General features: G+C 49.8%; 1 protein-coding gene across 3 annotated transcripts; it reads right to left on the bottom strand.

Annotated features, from left to right (window-relative positions):
- Positions 1–2699: 2699 nt before the first annotated feature.
- On the bottom strand, positions 2700–20829 carry MBD3 (methyl-CpG binding domain protein 3). Of its 3 annotated transcripts, none has more exons than XM_077191390.1 (8): positions 20759–20829; positions 16531–16587; positions 14421–14580; positions 12208–12345; positions 8602–8692; positions 7094–7271; positions 5677–5874; positions 2700–4536 (listed from the first exon to the last, which is right to left on the bottom strand). In XM_077191390.1, the coding sequence occupies exons 1-7, from the start codon at positions 20812–20814 to the stop codon at positions 5682–5684; spliced, it is 873 nt and encodes a 290-aa protein (XP_077047505.1). In that variant the 5' UTR covers positions 20815–20829; the 3' UTR covers positions 2700–4536; positions 5677–5681. The 3 variants fall into 3 exon arrangements, with proteins under 3 accessions (XP_077047505.1, XP_054506101.1, XP_077047506.1); XM_054650126.2 differs by lacking the exon at positions 20759–20829 and adding an exon at positions 20376–20611; XM_077191391.1 differs by lacking the exons at positions 16531–16587; positions 20759–20829 and adding an exon at positions 20376–20611.
- Between the last annotated feature and the right edge of the window lie 2865 nt (positions 20830–23694).

Genomic DNA, 23694 nt, shown 5'->3' with positions numbered 1-23694 from the left:
GGTGACTCTGCAAGATAAGAAAAATCCAATCTGAGACTTATTTAATGAATTGACTAAAAGCTTTCCCATTGGAGGCCAATGTTATTTCTTACCAGTAGTTATTGTTATTAGCTAGTCAGCAGTAGTTATGGATATTGGTAAGAGATCAGCAGCACTAAATGAGATTGCTGAGCAATGCCCTGACAATTCCAAGTGCATTTGGTGGGTCATTCTGGAGTTCAAAACGTTTTTCTCTCCCCACCCTCCCAAATGTTCTGTCACTGTAAATACCATTTAGCACACTCTGTTCTGTGCTGTTCTCTCCTACACTCCAGCTACTCACGGGATCAGCCTGAGGAGGAGGGGGAGAAAGGTTTTCCCTCATTAATTCAAGTTGATCCCTGCTAATCTGAGAACAAATCCAAATTTTTAGCTCACTACAGCCCATAGAGGACATTATTTTCTGTGCTGCAGAATTAGGACACCACCTTCCCATGGCTGTGTTTCATTAAAGCAGGAAGGTAAAATAGGCAACACTGGGATCCTCAATCGACCCCAATGTCTGGAGCAATTCCAGCAGATGCAGAAATTCCTGTTCAGAGTGACAACAGTGAGGAATATGCATTTTATGTGATAGGGGAGAAGTGGTATTATCCAAGTATTTGCATGGGCATCTGGACTCTTGGAGATTGTTCTTATGCACATAATCCCAAATAACCAGGATTTCCTGACTGGAGAGTTATTACCAAAAAACTTCCTTTTTCTCCATGAAGCATTCTCCTGCCTCCTCCCCCTTCAAACACATTATCCCACTCTTTCCAAGGACCAGGACAATCAGTCCAGACAGAATAGTCCCTCCTTAAAACAAGACAAAAGCACATGACCCAGGAGTCCTTCCAGGTGTCCTGCTTCATTCACATCCCACAGAGCAGCAATGAGAATTTAATGGGATACTGGGAAGGGATTCCTGGCTGGGAGGGTGGGCAGGCCCTGGCACAGGGTGCCCAGAGCAGCTGGGGCTGCCCCTGGAGCCCTGGCAGTGCCCAAGGCCATAGTGAAGGTGTCCCTGCCATGGCAGGGGTGGCAGTGGATGGGCTTTAAGGTCCTTCCCAACCCAAAGTCCAGCCATGACAGCAGAGCCTCCCCAGGCAGGGTTGGACGTGCCTGCACTCCCAGAGTCCAGCCATGTCATCCCTGACTCTGCTCTTCCTGCTGGGCTGAGTTTACAAGCAAGAAAACTCCTCCCTTTCCTTGCTCAACAGCCAGTTCAGCAAGCTCAATTTCAGATGTGAATCGAGCCAACTTTTCCTGGGCAGAACCACCTCCAAGAGCTCTGCTGGCCAAATCCAGACTGCACCAATATCCATTCCAATTCATTCTATGGTTTGCACAAAATTTAATCCAGCTAGAATTCAGGAAAAATAACACTCCCCAAACAGCAGGAAAATGACATTCCCTTTAAATCTTGAGGTTTTGTAAAACAAAGTGGAGAGGAAAAAATTGTAGCCATCAAGACCCTAAGCAGCAGAGAATATTAATTAATGCAATATAAGTGTTGCTCCAATTCCACTCATTGCTCTTAAGTAAATTATTTACTAATCATATGCCTAACAAGTTGTACCTCAAACCTGCTCCTTTCTCCACCCTGGGGATAGATTTGATGATGGCAGACACTTCATGCCCGTCAGTCACGTCCAGGGCTGAGATAACACAAAGTAATCCAGCTGTTATTGCAGCAACATGAAACAGACACCATGGTCAGTGAAAACAAACACTTGATTTCCTCACCTTGGTAAGCAGGTAAAGTTATTTCACTTTCTCTGCCTGTGAGAGGAGTCCTGGGTCCTTTTTTGGCACTTTGCCCAAGCAACTCCTCCATATCAATGAAAACATCATAAACTCTGTAAACTGAAGGAAAGAGAACTGAACTGGGAAAGGGGTAGGGGGGATGAAATGAGTTGGCAGCAATTTAAATTGGTATTTAGTGCATCAAAATAAAAGTGTCAACATCTCAGTGACCTGTGGTATGGTGCCTCCATGGTATGTTTAGATCCAAGTAAAAGTAGATAAAGACATCTCCAGATATTAAACAGGTTTTCAAAAAGCCAGTATCAGAATAAGATTGTTCTGGTTACAAGGACAGCTCTGGGGTGGGATATGAACTGCTGGAGCTGAGATTCAAAGGGCCACATGGGAATAGACTCAGGTTGAGCCAGGAAGGTTTAGATTGGATATTAGGGATATATTTTTATATTTTTTGGTTTTTTTCCCACAGAAAGGATTGTCCATGCCTGGCACAGGCTGCCCAAGGCAGTGGTGGAGCCATCATCCCTGGGAGTGTTCAAAAGCAATGTGGATGTGACACTTGGGGACAGGGTTTAGTGGTGAATGTGGTGGTGCTGGGCTGATGGTTGGACTTTATTACCTTAAAGATCTTTTCCCACCTTAACAATCCTGTGACTCTATCACCAACCTGCCAAGAGATGGGACACCCTGGCAGCCTCTCCCTTGCTGGGGACACAGGAGAGGATTCTGCACATGACTGAACTGCTTTCCACAAGTTTCCCTCCACACACTCCCCTCTGCCAGGCTCCAGATGTCCAGAGCCAAATCTCAGACTGGAGCCCCCAGCTGAACCCCCAGAGCAGCTCCACTGGGGGAAATGGAAAGGGCAGAGCACAAAACTCCAGTAGGGGCTTGAGGCAGACTAAAAGAACCTCTTCTTTGTGAGAAACATTTAATTCAACACCATGACTTACAAGAGGACAGATTTACAGAGTAGTAACTGTAACAGACTGTTCAGAAAGGAAAAGAATGGTTGCTGCCTGCAGTGCCAGGTAAAGCTCCCCAAAGCAGCACCTGGCAGAGCATCAGCAAAGTACAATTCAGTCTCCTTGCAGCACTCAAATGAGCAATATCAACCAATTTTGTGTTTTCAAACCTTTAAGAGAAGAGTGAATAAAGGATCAATCACCTTGGCATGGGATATTTTTCAGGGATCACTAAGCTGCACTACTCCCAAAGGCAATTCCCTGGCCCCTGGCTGTCCCTGCTAATCTTTCTCACACAATAAAGGCTCTGGGAGCTACTTTCTTCCCCAAGTTTTGGGATACCAACAACTTGTACAATTGGTTGGTGGCACAGTATTTAATGCACCACTGTGTAGTGTTCTCTCAGCCGAGACGGCCACGCACGGTTGAGCAATGGATACCCTAAGACTAAAAGAATTCTGCAACCCATTCAAACACATTCCCCAAGCTATCAACTCTCATCTTCCTCCTCTCTCCTGGTCTCCCTTCCCAGAGAAATCCGTTTTTAGCCACAAGTTACCCCAATATGCTCAAAGATGTACTGGAGGAGACTGAGGGATCAATCAAGGTACCCATGGTGAAGCCCAATATTTATAAACACATTAAGGCAGGTTTCACATCAGTCCAATTGTTGACACAAAATGCTGGTCACTTCACTGCACATGCAAATAAGAAAGAATCATTACTTAATAAAAAGCTTTAAATTCCTTTTTTAGATATCAATTATAGAAAAATCAACCTTTTTCCTTTTTTTTTTTTTTTTAAAGAGGTCAGAACATTACTGCACACAAAAGCAGGTGTGTAGCCACACCTGCTGGAATGGATCCCCTTCCCTCCACACTGAGGAACAGAGGGCAGGTTCTTGGCACCAGAAGAGAAAAAGGAGGAAGTTTTCCTCATTATCAGTCAGAAATGAGTCATCCTTCCATCCCCAGTTGAGAAAGTCCTTCTGACTGGACTTAAACCAAAGTAAAATATACCTCAGGCTGGGTATATTCTGAACAGAGTCTTGGAGGCAAATGTCTGGACACACAGAGCTCTGGATCCAAACTGTGGTGTGGAATAACCAAATACCCAAATTCCCAGAGCTGGCAGCCCAAGTCCTCGAGTGCAGCTTCCCCTCCTCACCCCAGCTCAGGTGGGAGAGGCACTGGCAGCTCAGCTCTGAGACTACACTTCCAAACACTTCCAAGACCAATGTGGTCTTGTGAGGAAACAGCAATTCACACATGGAATGAACCATTCACAACATGAAATGACCTCCCTACAGTCAGGTACAAACAGGTAGCCCACAGCAGAGTAGCCAAGGAGTGAAACAGCATCTCCCTCCCTTGAGTTAGAGAGAAAATTGTTTCTGTGGGTCATTAAAAGTATTTGATAGAAAAGCTTAAAAATGTATCACCCAGCACTGACCCACAAAAAGTAATACCAAAAAAAAACCCCAAAAAAAGAGCCAGCAAATTCAGTTCCTAGGATTTTCCCTCCCACCATGTGATATTCTTTATCCCCTCCCAGTTTTGCATTCCCAAGCACCCTACCCCTGTAGAAAAAGGAAGGGGAGCAGAGTTTAGTCAAGTTCCATCTGCAGAACTCCCCTGCAGTGAATGAACCATCAGCTTCCACGTTTCCTGAAGTCCATCCAAAGGCTCTGGGGTACAGTTGGACTGATGGTGCACTCTTGGCTCTGTGAATGGTTGTGCTGACCCTGCTGAATGGGTTTATACTGGGAATTCTTACATGGAACTCCCTGAAAGAGGAAAAACAAAGACCTTGTAACTCAAAAAGAATTTTTGTATCTTTTCTTAAAAGGAGAAATCCCACTGTCCTAACACATCCATGTCTTTATCTCCTGGGTTTCACCTGCAGCACTCAGTTTGTTCTGGCTCCTGCCTGTTGCCAGACCTCTACAGCAGAAAGGAATTCAAGGCATTCACTGTCCAAATACAGCCACTGCTGGTGATAGGGGAAACTGGGAAAAAAGAGCCCAGATAAAAGATGGGATCTCCCAAAGGCCAAGCAGATTGCACATTATAATCAATCCTCAAGCTTCAAGGATTGCTAAACAAAATCAATCTTCCTCCCACCTGAAATCCTCATTCCCTCCAAAGGAGCTCCTCAGCTATTCATCCTAAAAAGTCCCTTTTTTCCCCCACCACATTCTTGATTCTTGTCTCAAAGGCTCCAGAGGAGGCCACTAAGTTGATCTTAAGGCTGGAGAACCTTTCCTATGGAGACAGGCTGAGACAACTGGGGCTGATCCCTGAGCCTCCTTTTCTCCAGGCTGAGTCCCCCCAGCTCCCTCAGTCCCTCCTGGTGCTCCAAGCCCCAGTGTCCAGCCTGGCCTTGGGCACTGCCAGGGATGCAGGGGCAGCCCCAGCTGCTCTGGGCACCCTGTGCCAGGGCCTGCCCACCCTGCCAGGGAACAATTCCTGATTGCCAAGATCCCATCCAGCCCTGCCCTCTGGCACTGGGAGCCATTGCCTGGCTCCTGTCCCTGCAGGCCTTGTCCCCAGTCCCTCTGCAGCTCTCCTGGAGCCCCTTCAGGCCCTGCCAGGGGCTCTCAGGTGTCCCTGGAGCCTTCTCTTGTCCAGGTGAGCAGGCCCAGCTGTGCCAGGCTGGCTCCAGAGCAGAGGGGCTCCAGCCCTTGCAGCATCTCTGTGGCTCCTCTGGCCTGGCTCCAGCAGCTCCACGTCCTCCTGCTGCTGGTGCCCAGGGCTGGGGCAGCTCTGCAGGTGGGGTCTCATGCCCACCTCCCCCATTCCTGACCCAAGGCCCCCACACCTTTCAAAGCCCAGGCTAAAAAGCAAAGATTGATCAATATTTAAGGTTCCTCCTGAAAACCTTCCTGTCCCCAGTGTTTAAGGTGAGGCACAGCCCAATCACCCACCTGGACTATACATTTTCCATCTCCTGGTCATGGTCCTGCTCCTCCTCCTCCTCTTCTTCTTCTCCTTCCTCCTCTGCTCCTTCTTTCTCCGAGGGAGGCTCCCCATCCCTGGCAATCTCCTCCACGTGGGCCAGCATGTCAGCCATCAGGGCCTCCTCCAGCCTCTTCCTCACCTGCTGCACCAGCTCCTCCTGCTTCCTGCCCAACACAAGCACACCCAACATCAGCCCCAGGGCTGCCCCTGGCAAGGGAAAAGAGTCTCCAATTCCTCCAACATCAGACAAGCATGGACTGGAACAGCCCTCTAAGAACTCCACTGTATAACAAAAAAAACCAAAAAACAAAAAACCAAAAAAACAAAAAAAAAAAAACCAAAACCAAACAAAAAACCCCACCTGGCATTGTACTCTGAGTGAAGATGAAAAACATTTTAAGAATTTGTCCAGGATTTATATTATGTGTCCTAGACCTGTTGATTTCTGGCTGAAATTTGGTAACCTAGCAGCTTTTTTTTAGCCTAATGCTAATTTTTAACTACTAATATCTAACAAGTCAGCCAACCCTGCAAAGACTTTCAAAAATGTGACTGAAGAAAATTAAGTTTCAGGCCATTTCTTTCTGCTCATTTTCCTTTTGAGTCCTAACCCTAAGAAGTCAAAGCACAGCAAAGAAGTGATCAACAACCAGTGGCTCATGGGGCTCCTATTTCACCTCAGCCACAGGACATCAAAGTTACAAACAGACTCTTTTTCCTGGCCATTTATGTCTCAATCAAGCCCAGAAAAATCATCCTGCAATTCCAAAAGATTTATCAAGCAGTCAAAGCAAGGACTGCCTTTAAACACTTAATGAATGCAAATTGCATGCTGCAGGCCTTTGGTATAGTCAGTTCTCCATTAAAAGCTTAAAGCTGAGTTTGACCAATCCTGATTTAACAATATTTAATTACTACAGCAACCTATAGCAGAATAAGCTGCATCCTTGTTCCCTGTCAGCAGGCATGGCTTGGGTTTGGTCAATCCATACATTTTATTTAATTCATTTACAGACACAGAGGAAGGTGAAGAGAATCCAATCCCACTGTACAGGATTTCTCCAATGCTATTTCTGCTCAGAGGTGCCTCAGTCAAAGTTCTCCCAGCTCAGACACTTTTGTAATAAAAGGGATCTTGACACGAAAAACAAACATGAGCCTGAAACTGCAGAGTAACTGAGCATGGCCAAAATAAAAACCAGTGGGCTTTAAGCACATGACAGAGCTTAGTGTAACTACTTTTGTCTACTCTCTTGCTAGAGAGCCATTCCAATGAATTCCCAAGGCACAGTGTTCCATCAGACACTCAGAAAGAAAAGCAAAGCACTGTTTGAGCACAAGGAACCTCGCTCCAGAACAGCAAGAGCTATTTCCAGCTCCTACCTGATATCTTCATCTGTCACCATGAAGGCTTTGCAGAGAGGCTGGGAGGTGTTGAGCCAGACCCCAGGGTTCTTCTCCACAGCTGCAGAGAGCTGCCCAGTGATGGGCATGGTGCTGGTGTGCAGGGCACTGGCGATGGCAGAGAGCAGAGTCTCATCTGTGCAGCCAGGGCCAACCCCTGCAAGGGGGAGGGAAATCCATGAGCAGCACTGCCCCAGGCAGGGAGCAGGAAATCAGGACAATGGGAATGAAATTTTAATGGCAAAGCACAGGCTGTCAGTTGGAAAGCTCACATGACATAAATCTCAGACCTAAATGCTTCTAACAGCACCTTTGCAGCTCTCTGAGGGTATTGAAACTTAAGAGCAGTTCCTCATTGTTAGAACCAAAAAGATAATAAAAATCACCAAGCTGGGAAAGGAAGATGTTTCCATTCTGCTTGAACAAGGCTGGCACAGCTGGGGGTGCTCACCTGGACAAGAGAAGCTCCAGGGACACCTGAGAGCCCCTGGCAGGGCCTGAAGGGGCTCCAGGAGAGCTGCAGAGGGACTGGGGACAAGGCCTGCAGGGACAGGAGCCAGGCAATGGCTCCCAGTGCCAGAGGGCAGGGCTGGATGGGATCTTGGCAATCAGGAATTGTTCCCTGGCAGGGTGGGCAGGCCCTGGCCCAGGGTGCCCAGAGCAGCTGTGGCTGCCCCTGCATCCCTGGCAGTGCCCAAGGCCAGGCTGGACAGGGCTGGGAGCAGCCTGGGACAGTGGGAGGTGTCCCTGCCATGGCAGGGGTGGCACTGGATGGGCTTTGAGGTCCCTCCCAACCCAAACCTTTCTCCATGCTCGTGATCCCTTGCTCACTTGGCCACCTCATTGTCACTCTGTCCCAGCTGTACCCACCCTCCGTGTGGCACCAGGGTTTCACTCTGGCCCTGCAGGGCTGGCCAGGCCCCTCAGGCCCTGTGTGGGGACAGCAGGGACCTGAGGCCAGCAGCACCCAGGGCTGAGGGGACACAGAGGCCGTGGCAAACCCACAGATCTGCACACAGTGACACCCTGGAGAGTGGCACCCAGGGGCAGTGGGACACCCAGAGGTGCTGGAGCCCCAGCAGGGCCAGGGTGAGCTGGAGTCCCTGCCATGAGGGGAGGCTCTGGAGGCCTTGGGGTGCCCTGCACCCCTGGAGGGACCTGGGTGCCCTTCAGTGGGGACAGTGGAAAGTGTCCCTGTCCATGGCACTGGGTGAAGTGGGATGGGCTTTGAGGTCCCTTCCAACCCAAACTCAAACAGCAATTTGGGATGCTCTGCTGTTTCTGAAAATGAATCCCCAAAAGACTGAGAAGCTTTGCTTCAGTGTCCCCTCAGAACAAAGGGCACTGGGAGCCCAGGCAGCACCACAGCTCCTGCTGCAGCAGGAATGGCCACGGCCCTGCCAGGCTCTGGCAACACCCCCAGCACCTTCACCCCCTCCTGCCAGGTGCCCAGTGCCAGCCCTGAGTGAAGGGCATCCTCTGATTACCTTGCAGCCCTTTGGGAAGGTCCATTGTCTTCACCAGCTCCTCTGCAATGTCAAAGGCATTCAGGCCACTCAGCTTCTTCTCCCAGAAGAGCTGCAGTCAAAGCAGGTGGTTATTGGTGTTACTGGCACAGCCAGGAGTGGAACTGACAGCTCCACAAAATCCCTGCTTCCTGTGCAGACAGGGAACAGCAGGGCTGGGGACATTTAATGTGGATTTACCACAGAAGGGATCTGCCACCTCCAACAGCAGGAACAATCCTCACTGCCAATCAGCCCTGTGGAGTCTTAGCTTCTTTGTGCCAGGGCTGGGATTAAATGTGTGAGATGGTATTTCTTGTTGGGACTCAGATGTTTATTAGCTCTAATCTATGTTACAGTCTCACCAACCCTGAGTTCTACATCACTTCACTCCAACAAACTAAAAACAGAGCCCTATCTCTCTCTACAAGAGAGAGAGATAGTTTATCCTTTTAAGGATAAACTATCCAATTAACAAATGACTCCTAAATTATTTTTACTTTTTACCCAATAAACAACCAACCCATAGCTCATATTGTGGACTTTTTTATCCAATTACACAAAATCACCCAAACCCATGGAGAAGAAGGAGAAGAAATAAGGAGAAGAAAGAAGAAGGAAGGAGAAGAAGGAAGGAGAAGAAGGAAGGAGAAGAAGGAAGGAGAAGAAGGAAGGAGAAGAAGGAAGGAGAAGAAGGAAGGAGAAGAAGGAAGGAGAAGAAGGAAGGAGAAGAAGGAAGGAGAAGAAGGAAGGAGAAGAAGGAAGGAGAAGAAGGAAGGAGAAGAAGGAAGGAGAAGAAGGAAGGAGAAGAAGGAAGGAGAAGAAGGAAGGAGAAGAAGGAAGGAGAAGAAGGAAGGAGAAGAAGGAAGGAGAAGAAGGAAGGAGAAGAAGGAAGGAGAAGAAGGAAGGAGAAGAAGGAAGGAGAAGAAGGAAGGAGAAGAAGGAAGGAGAAGAAGGAAGGAGAAGAAGGAAGGAGAAGAAGGAAGGAGAAGAAGGAAGGAGAAGAAGGAAGGAGAAGGAGGAAGGAGAAGGAGGAAGGAGAAGGAGGAAGGAGAAGGAGGAAGGAGAAGGAAGGAGGTGCAGAAAAAGGACCAGCCTCTACCCTAAAACCTCCATCTTGCTTTATATATATTATTATATTCTAAAACCTTAAACTCTGTTTTCCACCTTGTGATATCACACATTTCTATTCAAACTCCACTCCCACAATCCCAGTTCTGTGATTCCATTTTGGAAGCCTTCTCCACAGCCTCAGGTCAATGCAGTGTTCTCTGGGGGGTCAGTGCCTGGCAGCACAGAAAGTCTGAAATTCTCAGCAGCCAGGGCTCCAACACAGCCCCACATCTCCTCTCTCCCGTTTGCTGCCTTGGAAAACTCTCTTTTCTTCCAGGGCCTGGAACTTTCACTGCTCTGAGCTGCAGCCAAGGCCAGGCTTGCTGACTTTCAGCTGCAAGCCCACAGTGTGAGACTGCAGCCATGATATTTTCTGAAAAATCCCTTCCTTAAGATTTTTCTTCCTGAGAAGCTGAGAGGCCTCAGGAACACAATGTAACCAATGGTTATCTGCTGCTGTGGAATGCAACAGGTGCATCTGGGATTGGTCTCATGTGGTTGTTTCTAATTAATGGCCAATCACAGCCCAGCTGGTTTGGACTCTCTGTCTGAGCCACAAACCTTTGTTATCATTCTTTCTTTTGCTATTCTTAGCCAGCCTTCTGATGAAATCCTTTCTTCTATTCTTTTAGTATAGTTTTAATATAATATATATCATAAAATAATAAATGAAGCCTTCTGAAACATGGAGTCAGATCCTCATCCTCAGACCCCTGTGAACACTGTCACATGAGACAGCCTTGTTTGCACCCTGTTTCTCTCCTACATAGCCACAGAAAGTTAAGGAATGCAAGAATTCAAGGTAAAGTATTATTTTCTTCCTTCAGTTTGGTCCTTTCCCCACGTCTCTCCTTTACCAGATTTTGAGTCACAGGTTCTCCCCAGGCTTAAAAGGCTGAATGTGTGATGTGGTAGAAATTCAAATACATCACCCTGATACACTTTTAACTCTGCAGCTGGTGCAGGAGAGATATCAGGAGGATAGCAATGCACAGCTGGAGGATCAACTGTCTTGCAAAAAAACCCATTTTTATCAAGGTTTTGAGAAATTAAGAATTCACCTCAAACAGTCCATGCACATCCCACCCCTTTTTCCTGCCTGTCAAAATCCAAGTGCAACTAACCCCACATGACTTTTCCAAAAAGGGGAATGAGGCAGTCACAGCCCAAACACAGCCTGGATATTCCTTAGCCCTTCAAATAGGTGATTTGTTTGTTTTTTGGGGTTTTTTTTTGTTACCCAGAAAAGCTGTGGCTGTCCCAGTCCTGGAATTGTCCAAAACCAGGCTGGATGGGGTTTGGAGCAACCTGGGATAGTGCAAAGTGTCCCAACCCATGGTGGGAGGGTGGAATGGGATCATCTTTAAGATCCCTTCCAGCCCCCAAGAATTCTGGGATTTTTAAGCCAGTGCATGATGGGACTTGGCACCGCTTTCAAATTTTGGAGAAACATCTGGAGTCTGCTGAGAAAAAGTCAAAATATTCTGCAATCCAGTAAAGTATCTTAAACAGGAACACAAATCCAGCTCAGAACTGGGAGAGGGTATTTTATCTTTAGTGTTCTCTTTTTTGCCTTAACTATAAAAGCTGCAGGAACAGCAACCACACTGTGAACATACAGGATCTGCTTCCCCAGAAAACCATGGTAAGGCCCTGCCAACCTGCTGAATAAACAAAAAACCCACCCCAACCACCAAAAACCCCACCCATTTCAGATAAGTTCCATCTCACACCTGGGTTCTAGTTGAACTGGGTTTATTAAATTCTTAAAAACTGCTTTCAAAAAGTGGTTTTTGAAGTTTTCAGAAAAGGTTTTCAGTGTTCCAACAGGTACAGCTTATTTTACCTTCCCTTGTCCTGAGCACCCTTTCCTTTAATTTTGGTGTGCTCTCTTGCTTGCAAATACACACTATGATAATAAAACCACTGATTTTGTATTAACAATAACATTCAAAGTGAATTTATGATCTTATACTGGCAGAGTTTACTCCTACTAATGTACAGTGCCTTGCACTGCAACAAACACCACAATGGATGTGATCTCTGCAGGAACAAGGATTTAATGGAACAAAGATTTAATGGAACATGGAATTCTTACACAACTGCAACATTTGACAGTGGTTCTAAACCCAAGTGTCCTCTGAAGTGGTTACAATGTCTGAAGAATTTTGTAGATAATACTGAATTTCAGCATGAAGGAAATTCAGGTTTAGCTACAACAGAATTGGGATCTAACCAAAGGCTGGAGTTTGTAAATCCCAGTATGCAGAGTCCATAACTAGAGACTGGGAATGGGACTTGTTCTGATTTTAAGAGCTGGGAGCACTGCAAGCCACTGCTTCTGAAAGATCAGATTTTTCTGAATTCTGAAATGAGATCAGGAATTGCCAGGGAGTATTTGTTCAGCATCACAAAATTAAAGCAGATTATTTTGGGATCCTCCCAGTAGGAAATCCAGGAGTTTCTCAGCCTTACCTGCCTGGGCTGGTCCACAGCTTTCTGGGGGTCACTCTTCACCTTGTTGCTGGGGTGGTTTGTGATCTTGGTGACAGGCTGTTTGAAGATAGAGGCTGTCTGTCTCACAGGCAGGGCTGTGTTCAAATCAGGCTTGCCCTGTTTCACACAAAAAGAAAAGGAAAAACCCACAGAAATGTTTTCAGTTTGCTGAAATGCTACTACAGCCACAAAGAAGTGCAGCAGGGAACAGTTCCTGGGCTTCAAATCTTGTCAAATCTCAAGTTATACAAGTTAGGCTGCTAAAAATACATAACTAAATTCAAATCTTGCCTTAGACCTATCAAAGTTTTCCACTCATTCTGTTTAACATAGCAGCCTCCTCCCATGTGAGTTCACACACATCAGTTTTACTCCCATTTTTAATGACTTTAGGAGTCAGAACAAACCATGTGTAATCACTAAAAGAGAGGGCTACAACACAATATTTGTAATAAATAAAAAATTTTCAAGCAGAGATTTAGGCTGGTTTCTGAATCCAGAAACCACTCCAAACCATTCCTTCTAAATCCAGTAGTGACCAATGAACAAACCAACACCACTGAAAGCTGAATCCCTTTTTTTACCTTTGGTTCTGAACAAAGCTCAGCTTTTAAATGCAGCTCATAATCAATTTTGCACTACATGACTGCATTTTCTGTTAGGGGAAGCATAGGAAGGCTGTTCCTCATTCCCAAAATCCAACACACAACTCTTGGAATGGCTGTAGGACACGCTTTGTTCTCAGGGATGCAAACACTGTGTCTGCTTCACAGATTTATTCATGAGATGTAGAAAAGATGTATTCAGGACAAATATAATTCTGAACCATCTGGGTGCTAATCCTTTCAGAAGCCAGTGATAACATTTGTACATTTATTGAGAGTTTTGGGCAGAATTTTTAGCCTGAGAGGTGTGTGAGCTGCTGCTCTGTGCCTCAAGGCAGGTCTCAAAATATCCCTGCAGCACCAGGACTGTAAGAAATGTTCCCAGCACTCTCGTGATGATGATCCTTGACTGGCTGATGTATTTCAGAAATGAGCATTGTGCCTTTTCCACATTCAGTGTTTAGGTGCATACACAGCAGCTCTTGGGTTCTGGGAAAGATTTGAGCATCTGATGAAGATCCTTAGGAATGACTTGGGACAATCAATCCAGACAGGGAGCCTGTCACTGCCATCCTGACACCTCAACAATCTGAATTAGCAGCTAGAGAATCTTTTATTTTGTTCTACAAATAGGCCTCACAGCCCTCCTCCCTGTCAGGCTTTTTGCCCCAAATGCCACCTCCCCTTCCATCAGTGCCAAAGCTGGGTCAGCAGCACAGCACTGGAGGAGCTGCAGCATCTCCTCATCCCTGAGGACCCAAACCCCTCCTCTCCTCTCAAACCAAAGGCAAGGGCAGGGCAGAGCTGCTGCACAGCTCCAGGAAATGTGGGGCTCTGGAGCAGATTGTGCTGGAGGAGGTGAGCTCACACTCCAGAGAGGGAGATCACAGAATCCCAGAATGGTTTAGATTGGAAGGGATCCTAAAGCCCATCCAGTGCCACCCCTGCCATGGCAGGGACACCTCCCACTGTCCCAGGCTGCTCCCAGCCCTGTCCAGCCTGGCCTTGGGCACTGCCAGGGATGCAGGGGCAGCCCCAGCTGCTCTGGGCACCCTGGGCCAGGGCCTGCCCACCCTGCCAGGGAACAATTCCTGATTGCCAAGATCCCACCCAGCCCTGCCCTCTGGCACTGGGAGCCATTGCCTGGCTCCTGTCCCTGCAGGCCTTGTCCCCAGTCCCTCTGCAGCTCTCCTGGAGCCCCTTCAGGCCCTGCCAGGGGCTCTCAGGTGTCCCTGGAGCCTTCTCTTGTCCAGGTGAGCAGCCCCAGCTGTGCCAGGCTGGCTCCAGAGCAGAGGGGCTCCTCTGCACTCATCCCCACAGGGCAATGCCTCTCTCGTGCTGGGAACTGAGGAAGGTGACAGTCTCTTCCCTGCCCTCCTCCACAGAAGACTGAGCAGTGACACAACTCTCCTCCCCAGCACCAACCCCCTGGGAGCAGCACTTGTCCAACCCCCAGCAGCAGAGCTGTTCTGACACAGCTCCAATTCACACTCCAGCTATGAACTGCTGCATTCTCCCTCTCTCCCAGGCTGCTCTGGCAGTTCCTCAGCAGGGAGGGGGAGCAGCAGCAGCGCCTCTCGCTCTTACTTTGGCCTGGTTGGAGCAGTCGTAGCGCATCCTCTGCCTGTTCTTGTTCATTTTGTTCATCAGCATCTTCCCCGTGCGGAAGTCGAAGGTGCCCAGGTCCATGGAGCTGCCCAGGTACCGCGCCAGCTGCGGCTTGCTGCGGAACTTCTTCCCACTGGGGCTGCAAGAAACACACCAGGTGTCCACCCCCAGGGACACCTCCACCCTCTGCACCTCCTCTGCAGCTCAGCAGAGGGAGGATTTTTATTGCCATGCTGAAAACCACATGTTGGACTTTGCAGAATGAAGCTGACGTTCGACTCTAAAATGTTTTCATATCGACTGCTTCTGATGTGGAACACACAAATGAAGTTAAAATGGTTTTGTATGTCAAGAGGAAGATTCAGATCAGATAAACAAATGTAGCACAATGCACACAATAACCATCAAGGGAGATCTCAGCACAGATGCACTTTTCATTCAGCTGTCTCTCACAGTAAATGCACATTTTTAAGTATAATTTCTTCTCCCAGGACTGTTGCATTTGACCAGCACCAAAAATGCTCCTTGTCTCCTCTCCCCACCCCTTGAACAGCACATTCAGGTTTGATTCTATGTCTTTTGTAGCATCCTGAAGACTTCAGAAAAAGAGAAAACCAGAAGTTAATACTGACAAGCTGCAAAACAAGGCATCACAAAGTGATGCAAAGATAAATGTCAAAACCCCCTAAAACTTTCCATTAATGGCAAAAGGGAAGAGAGACTCTTCTGTAACACCTGGGTTTCCACTAAGACTCAACCTGAAGAGAAGTTACAAATTATTCCAAATCTTTATTGATGTTTTCTTTGGGTTTTTTTGTTTTTTAATAATCCAACATAAGCTATTTTTTTATTCATAAAGCAAAAATAAGCCAGTGTGTTATGGCTGTGTAAAGACAATAAGCACCAAGTATTCTTCACCTTCTCACTGAGCACCATAACAACACCTCTTTATTCTGTCAATTACTTTCACTTCTGGTTTTCTCCACTTTACAACTTGCATATTCAGTCCTAGATGACATCCAGGAGAAGCTCACTCCCTTATATCCATCCCACTATCACAGCTTAATGGGCTGGAAAGCATTTTAAGACCAAAAATGCCAGTTACCACCTTATCTCACACTGGTGAGATGCTGATAACCTTACCAAGGTCTTAACAACAAAACAAAACAAAAGGAAAAGTTTATTTTCACATATTGTCTCCTGCCCTGAAGCTTTATTAGGGGAAAACCAGCATAAGCAGAGAATTTCTGGTATTGGACAGTGACAAAGCAATTAGGTTAAGTCAGGCTGTGCATGAAAAAATAGATTTTAAAAAAAAACAAAACCAGAAAGTACCAAAGTATTAAAAGGTCTCCAAAAACTGAGATCAATTTAATATGAATTACACTAAAACTGAAATTAGAAAAAGTCTCTCGAAGGAGTTAAGACTGAAAGGTTGTGGTGATCCCACACAGCATCTGCTGAGGAAGCTCCTGGCTCCAACTGCTCCCAAGCTGCTTATCCTGCCTGGATCTCCTCCCTGCCACCACCACTGCTCACACAGCCCAGTGCTCATGCAAATGAACCAGCTGAGGAAAATAATCCATCTTTGGAGGGCAGGGGAGGAGGAGGAAACACTCCCCACTGGTTATTCCTCAGCTGGACCAGCTCCCTGTGGAGCTGCACTTGGGCCAGGACACAACACAGAGTAGGACCAAGGAGCAGAGGCTGTGTCCAGCCCCAGATTTGTGAATCACTTTTTCAAACTCTAAAGGGACTTATTTGCCTCAATCCAGAGAGAGGAATTACCAACTCCAGCAGCTTTAGGGCAGGGCTGTTGCTGCCAGTGAAGCCAGGAAGAAAAACTCCTGCTACATGAAGAACATGGCACTGCTCCCTGTTCCAAGATCTGCTGCTCTAATTTAGGGTTTAGTGTCTTAGCAGGTTTAAAAATAATGCATTAAAGTGCAGAGTAACTTCTAGAACAGTCAGTACAGTCAAAGACAGGATTTTAAGTGAACAGAGCCCTTCATCTCTGTGTGTTTAGTATGTGCTGTGGTCATTTTGCAAGGAAGAACTCAAAAGCTGCTCAGATTCTCAAAAAACCCACCTGAAATGACTGAGAGTCCTGTCTCTTCCTGGGGAAGCTTGGCCCAAAGGAAAAGCACTGAAATGTTCAGAAGAAAAACTTTTATTCTGATTAGGTCTTGCAAAAGGCAGGATCATCCCCAGGCTCTCTGGGACAACAGCAGACCAGGGAGCAAAGCTATGAGCTAAAGGTGACAGTGAACTGAGAAAGGAAGGGATGGGGGCCCCTGGAGCTCCTGGGGACCCTCTGGCAGGACCATGCAGGACATTGGGGCACCTACACACACCTGGGAGGGTCAGAGGTGTGGGGGGAGCCAGAGGAACCCAAAACTTGTGTGGGATCCCTGACACACACCAGGACACACGGAAACTCCTCCAGTACCAAGAACTCTGAGCCCTGTTAAAGTGACTTTAAATGTCCCAAAATACAGAATTTACCTTCTTCTGCTCCTCCTGCACTGCTGCTTTTGCACAAAGAGGCCCAGAAACGAGACATTTTGGTACAAAGCTGCAAAGCCCAACCTCTGCTCTGTAACACCCCCCCAGGCAGCGACGCTGAGAGCCCGGATTGATCCCGAATTAGGCTGTGCCAGAGCTCCCTGCGTGAAAGGCAAGGACACGGCCGACTTGCAAAGGAGTTTACAACTTGCAAAGGATTTGCCACGCTCGTCCATCACCAGCTCCGGGGCTTTATTCGCTTGGGCCGCCTGGCTCCCGCGAACAAAACAGACCTGGCTGCCGGGAGCCACCCCGAGCCACCCCCGGCTCTCATTCCCAGACTTTTCCGGGCAGATGAAGCCGCGTTCGGGGCAGCCCATTGAAGGGCCAGGCCTGCCAGGTGCCCCTGCTCTCCATGTGCAGCTCAGCCTTTGTTTCCTGCCTATATTATATCCTTAAGGAGAGAGCGGCTGCCCAGGCCCTCTCCCCTCCTCCCTCATCAGAGTCTCCTCCCCTCCGCTCTCCCATTTAGTCTGCACAGGATCTGCACAACTTGGGAAGCAAGGGACAAAAGGCAAAAAAAAAAAAAAAAAAACAACAACCCTGAGCAAACCCAGCCACCGCCTGCCTGTGGAAGGAATGGAGGCAGGAACAGCCCAGGGAAAACGGGTCACTGAAAGCAGACACTCAAGAGCCTGTGTCCTCGCTGGAGGGGGCAAGGGAAGAACACAAAATGATTCTCCTTCTTGCTTCCCATCGTGCTCCCTCCCTCACTCCTCTCCCCAGCTCTGCTCCGGGCAAATCCCGGCACCAGGGGCTCCTGATGATGCTGGCAGGGAGATGGGGACCCCAAAACACTGCACAACCACCAGTGCCAGCACCTCTGTCACAGCATCCCCACGGCAGCCCTGGGGGCAGCATCCACAGCCAGCTGGGCCATCCTGGGGTGGGCTGGCACGGCCATGGACACCACACCCGGCCAGGTGGGCGACACCTCCAGCTGCCACAGAGCACCCCACACCCCCACACAGCCCCAGCCCCAGCCCAGGGAGCAGCCTCGGGGACCAGGCCTGTCCCTGTCCCCTGGGATGATGCCATAGGGCAACAAGGGGGGTCCTCATTCAGCAACTTGGACTCAAACCATACCTAAAATAAACACCCCCAAAAAACCCCAACAAAGCACTTGGAGACACACAAAATCTCCCCAAATTTCCAGAAGCATCACATCCCTAAAGAAGAGCCCAAATGGCAGCTCCATAACACCGGGACAAACAAAATTACAACCAGATGATTTTGCAGGGCTCAACTCAGGCATCGTGGAATCATGGAATTGTTAAAGATGGAAAAGACCTTTAAGATCATCAGATCCAACCATCACCCCAGCACCACCACCATGCTCACCATTAAACCATGTCCCAGGTGTCACATCCACATGTTTTTTGAATATTTCCAGGGATGATGACGCCACCACTGCCCTGGGCAGCCTGTTCTAATCCTTTATAACTCTTTCCATGAAAAAAAATCTCCCTAATACCCAACCTAAATGTCCCCTAGTGCAACCTGAGGCCATTTCCTTCTCATGTGAGAAATGATGAGCTTCCCTGCAGGCAAACCAGAGCAACAGAGGAAAAGCAAAGCACAGACTCAGTGAAAGCATTTTGCTCCACAATTTTTTTTGAAAAGACTGTACCGATCAAAATATCCTTGGAGGAGTGTTAAAAACATTCCCTTCCAACTTCTTACATTTGTGCTGCAAAGGTAAGGAATTCTCAACAAAATAAGTTTCACACAAGAGTGTGAAGTTTCCCAGCACAGTGGTGTCAATATCCTGAGGCACGGACGAACAGCGATCCCAAATTTCTGACACTTGGTCATCAAAGCTTCAGGAGAAAAACACTCTGAAGAAAAAAAGCCCCACAAAGCAGCACTAAATTCTCCTTCCCCCACGTGAGAACCCCGAGTTTGAAGAGAGCCAGAACTCTCTTAAAGACAACCTGCCACTTTGACAAAATCCCTGACACGATTTTCTTCCTGAAATCCTCCATCCCTGCACTTCTCCTGCCCACAGGTCCCACCCTCTCAGCCAGAAACCCTCCTAAGGATGAGGTTCGAGGACTGGCTGTAAAAACCTGCCCAGGTACTCAGACCTCGAGGAAGATGGAATTTCCAGCCAGGGACTGGCTCACACACACATCTCACAGGGGCTTTCCACAAACCCTCCCCTCCCTGCATCTGTACGTGCCTGGGAGCTGGACAGAACAATCACCCAGGTAAACAACAGGCAGAACTCTCACAGATATTACTGAACTGCCACACCTGTATTTGCCACTCTGAGGTAATGCAAAATGCAACAGAAACCAAAAATTAGCGCAACAAAGCTCTATGCTACCTTTGATCTCTGTCCAAATTGATACAAAGGGAAAACCCATCATCATTTGGGAATAAAAATATGCTACTTATCCTCTCTTCCCCTTTTTCTTAAGTTCATCTCCGACACTGCAACTTAACAAGTTCTGGGAAAAACAGAATCTCTGAAGCTTTCAACTGCTGGTGGTGGACTCATCCTGCCCTCACCTCCAAGCTGCAGCAGCAGAATCGGCTTCACGTTCTCGAGGATAGCACTTTCTGGTTCACTCCCCCTTTTCTCACAACCATAACCTGATTCTAAAAATGAAACCTGGAGCTAAAGCTGTGTCTGTCCCATCCCTGGAAGTGTCCAAGGCCAGGTTGGACGGGGCTGGGAGCCACCTGGTCCAGTGGAAGGCGTCCTGCCCATGGCAGGGTAGGATGAGATGGGCTTCAAGGTCCCTCCCAGCCCAAACCATGCTGTGAGGATCCTGTGTCAGAGGCAGAAGTTGAGGGTTTGGATTTTCCCGACAGGCAGGGCCAGGTGAGGACACGGACAGCTCCTGCTGCGTTCCCAGCTCCCGCTGGACCCGAGTTTCACACCTCAGCCCGCGGGTGCCTCGTGGGTGCGGGGAGGATCCATATGGCCACCTACAGCCATATGAGCCATGCAGGGCTATAAATAGAACCCCTCCAGCTCCCGGGCCATGTGCTCCCCCCGCAGCCACACTCCCGGCAAGGCGCATCCCGACCCGCCCCGGGGCCAGCACCGCGAGCAGCCCAGGCTCCCTCCCCACAATCCCCGAGTACACCCAAAAGGCAGCGGAGCGAGCCCCGAGGGAGGAGGAGCACCCCCCGCGCTGCTCCTTCGACAATAAAGAACCGCGAGTGCCCGCAGGGCAGCAGCCGCTCTGAGGGGACGCGGGGGCTCCTCACGGCGCTCCCCGATCCCTGAGGGGGGCCGAGCATCCCCGGCCCCCCGCGGCCGCCCCGGGCCGGCTCCCCGCTCCCTTCCCCTCCACCTGTGGCTGCAGCCCCGGCCCGGCCCCCCGCGCCCGGGGCGGCCCCGCCGAGCGCTCCCACCTCTTCCGCTCCATGGCGGCTCCTCCCGGCCCGCTCCCGCCTGGCTCCGGCCGCCTCCCGCCGGCTCCTCCCGGCCGCCGCGCTCTCCTGCCGCCGCCGGCCCTTCCGCGCTCCCGCTGCCCCCGGGAGGCGGCGCCGCGGCCCGGCTCGTCCCGTTCCCGCTGCGCTCCCGGTGCCGGTCCCGGCCCTGGCCCCGCTCCCGCCGTCCGGTGCGCGCCGCTCCCTCCGCCCGCCCCTTCCACCCACCGAGCCGCCTCCCACCGCCCGCCGCGCCCGGATCCCTCCGCCCGCATATAGTCCCTCCCCCCGCCGCCCCCGCGTGGTGCCCCCCCCCCCGTGCCAGCTCCGCTCCCCCCGGCGAACCCGCACGGTCCCGGCCTTACCCCAGCGCCGAGCGCCGCGGGCCCCCCCGGTGTCCCGGCAGCGCCGCTTTGGGCATCTTCCCCCGCGCCTGCCCCGGCCGCACTGGCGGCCCCGCGACCCCCGGCCCCGCCCCGCGCCCCGGGGACGCGGACCCGCCCGGACCCCCGGGGAGAACCGGCCTCTCGCCCTGGGGCTGCCCCCGGCGGGGGCTCGGGGGTTCGTTCCGTGCAACAGCAGCATACCAAAAAAAACCGCTCAAAAAACCCAACAACAACAACAACAAAACACAACAAAAAAAAAAAAAAAGGGGGGGGGGGAAATCTGCACACGAGGAACCGGAGGGAAGACAAAGCAATGAAAAGTTTTCCAGGAAAGCGTGTAAACCAACACCTACTGCAGCTGCAGTGGCAAATTCCCGGCTGTGGTACCGCCAGGAGAGGTGTCTGCCGAGGAACAGCCACTGGGAACCCCAGCTTTGGGAATGAGACACCAGCCAGCACCTGAATTCCAGTTGCTGTGCTCCTCACCATTCCATTCCAGTATCCACACGCTGAGAAACACCACAAGGCAGCCTCCTTCCCAAAGCAAGTCAGAGAAATCAATTTTCCTTTAATGAATGATGTATTAGCTTTTTGTTAAGAATCCTGCTTGGAGCAGCAGTTGGAAGGGATCAGTGTCAGACACTACAGCAGAGGTGTGCACAGCAGTGTGTCCACTCTCTCTGGCCACTGCTCTGGTCTCACATCAAACTCCATTTGTGTCAATAACCAGTGCTTCCTCCAGTCCCCAGCTGGCAGTAACTTAAAGAGTTTTCCTGGAATATCCTGAGCTGGAAGGGACCCTCAGGGATCATTGATCCCAGCCCCTGTCCCTGCCCAGCCACCCCAAGAACCCCACCCTGAGCAGCCCTGGGAGCTCCTGGAGCTGTGGCAGCCTTGGCACCATTCCCTGGGGAGCCTGGGCAGTGCCCAGCAGCCTCGGGGGGCAGAACCTTGCCCTGAGCTCCATGCCAAGGCCTGGCCCAGCTCCAGCCCTTGCTGGGCTCCTGTCCCTGTCCCAGAGCAGAGCTCAGCCCCTGCCCCTGTGCCTGCCCTGGGCAGGAGCTGCAGCCCCCAGGAGCCTCCCCTCAGTCTCCTGGGCTCCAGCTGAACCAGCCAAGTGCCCTCAGCTGCTCCTCAGCCCTTCCCCAGCTCCGTGTCCCTCCTTTGGCCACTCTCCAACAGCTTTGGCTCCTTCTGATCTCATGGTGCCCAAAGTGCCCCCAGCACTGGAGGTGAGGCTGCCCCAGGGCAGAGCAGAGTGGGACAATCCCTCCCTGGGCCTGGTGCCCCCAGCACAGGGTGGCCCTTGGGGCTGCCAGGGCCCAGCAGTGACTCAGATCCAACTTGCCCCTGACCAGGACCCCCAGGGCCCTTCATTCCCAGTCTGTCCCAAGGGCAGGAACCAGCACTGCCATCGTTAAACATCACATGGTTGGGGATTACTTACTGCCTTTTTCTTTTCAAGTCGGGGCTCACTCACTCGTTTCAAACTCCCTCGTTTGAAAAGCAGCAGGAGATCGAGGGAGGATGTGAGACTTGTCAGGGATGCGAGGGAAGCCCACACCCCCACAACGGGCTGCAAATTGTCCAGACTCGGGAGTAGAAACTGGAAACAATTACCCAGAGCCAGGTGCGCCTGTAGGTGCCGGGTTACATTGACTTTGTTTAAAAAGGTTTAAGATCCATGCGGGTGGAGGTGGTGGTGTCTTTAGTGTGATCGATGCTGGGCTTTGCCCTGAAGGCATTGCAGCTCCCCAGGGACCGGCTGGGGTAGTTTATGTTGTCTCCTCTGGCCTCACAGGTAGGAAACGTCTCGCTCTGCCATTGCTGTTATTTCCTGCAATCTTGCACAAAAGAGATGGAAAACTTCCAATTCCCACTATTGATCAAACCTACACTATTTTCCATAAATGCACTTCCCTGTTTTTTTGTAATAAAAGCACTCCAAACCTCAAATCCAGCTCAATTTATACTGTTGTAACCAAAAACTTGTACTGATGTGGAGCTCTGGAGTGCAAAAGGGAAACTGAAGCACGATGAAACCTTCAGTGGTGTTTTTTAAGAATGAACTGGCAGAGCTGGGAGCAAGTGGAGCTGTTTGGATGTGGAAGAGTGTCACAGCCAGTCTGTGAGAGGAGCCCTGCATCCTCTGGACCTCGAGCTGAGGGTATCAGGAGGTAGAAAATCAGTTTCCACTGGCAGCTGGCACCGGTTTGTGGAAGGGAAACATTTACTCTCTCCTAGGACTGCGTGAAATGTTTGGGTAGAAATGAACTCTTGAGCTGAAGGGAAAATATTCCAGTGTTCCTCTGGGAACACTGCCAAGGTGAAATATTTGCAGGTAGAAGCACCAGTTGAAAGTGGATTCAGCTGCCAGAGACTCTGTGTTGCCCCAGGATGAGCAGGTAATCCCCAAAATCACCCAAATCAGTTGTTGTCAGACATGAAAGGAAGCAGCAGGATATCCTGACAGAAAAACTCTTGATTTCACTCTGTAGGTACCCCTGGTTTGAAGCTTCCCACTCTGCATTCCCAGAGCCAACTGAGGAGCTTATTCCAGAGCAGGATTTGCCATGGAATTCCCAGCCCAGGAGCGCCAGCAGAGGCTCCTCCAGGAGCAGAGACCAACAGGGGCTGGGCAGGCTCCCAGTGCTGAGGTGGCTGCAGTTAAAAACCCTGTCCCACCTCCACTGGCACATTCCAGGAGAGAAGTGAAGTGGGGGCACCACCACAAGGGCAAACACTTGGAAGAGGCAGGCAGGAATGCAAAGCTTCCCTTTTCTTAGGGGCTGTTTCAAAGTTACATCATCAACCCACAGATGTAAATCCAAAGCTGTGCCTTCTCCAGGTTTGGAAGGGGAAGCTTTTTTCCCCCTCTGTCAGGTCATTGTTTTTATTTTGTTCCTAACATATGC

This window comes from Agelaius phoeniceus, chromosome 29, assembly GCF_051311805.1.
Source record: "Agelaius phoeniceus isolate bAgePho1 chromosome 29, bAgePho1.hap1, whole genome shotgun sequence".
NCBI classification, from domain to species: Eukaryota; Metazoa; Chordata; class Aves; order Passeriformes; family Icteridae; genus Agelaius; species Agelaius phoeniceus.
This window is presented reverse-complemented; position numbering and strand designations above follow the sequence as displayed.

What these genes read in the sequence shown, in the direction of transcription:
- MBD3 (XM_077191390.1), bottom strand. Translation starts at nt 20,814, where the DNA reads ATGCCCAAAGCGGCGCTGCCGGGACACCGGGGGGGCCCGCGGCGCTCG. An exon ending in ACTGCTCCAACCAGGCCAAA is followed by an intron (nt 12,346 to 14,420) that starts GTAAGAGCGAGA and finishes TGTGTGAAACAG; the next exon opens with GGCAAGCCTGATTTGAACAC. An exon ending in CCTTCCCAAAGGGCTGCAAG is followed by an intron (nt 7,272 to 8,601) that starts GTAATCAGAGGA and finishes TCCCCCTTGCAG; the next exon opens with GGGTTGGCCCTGGCTGCACA.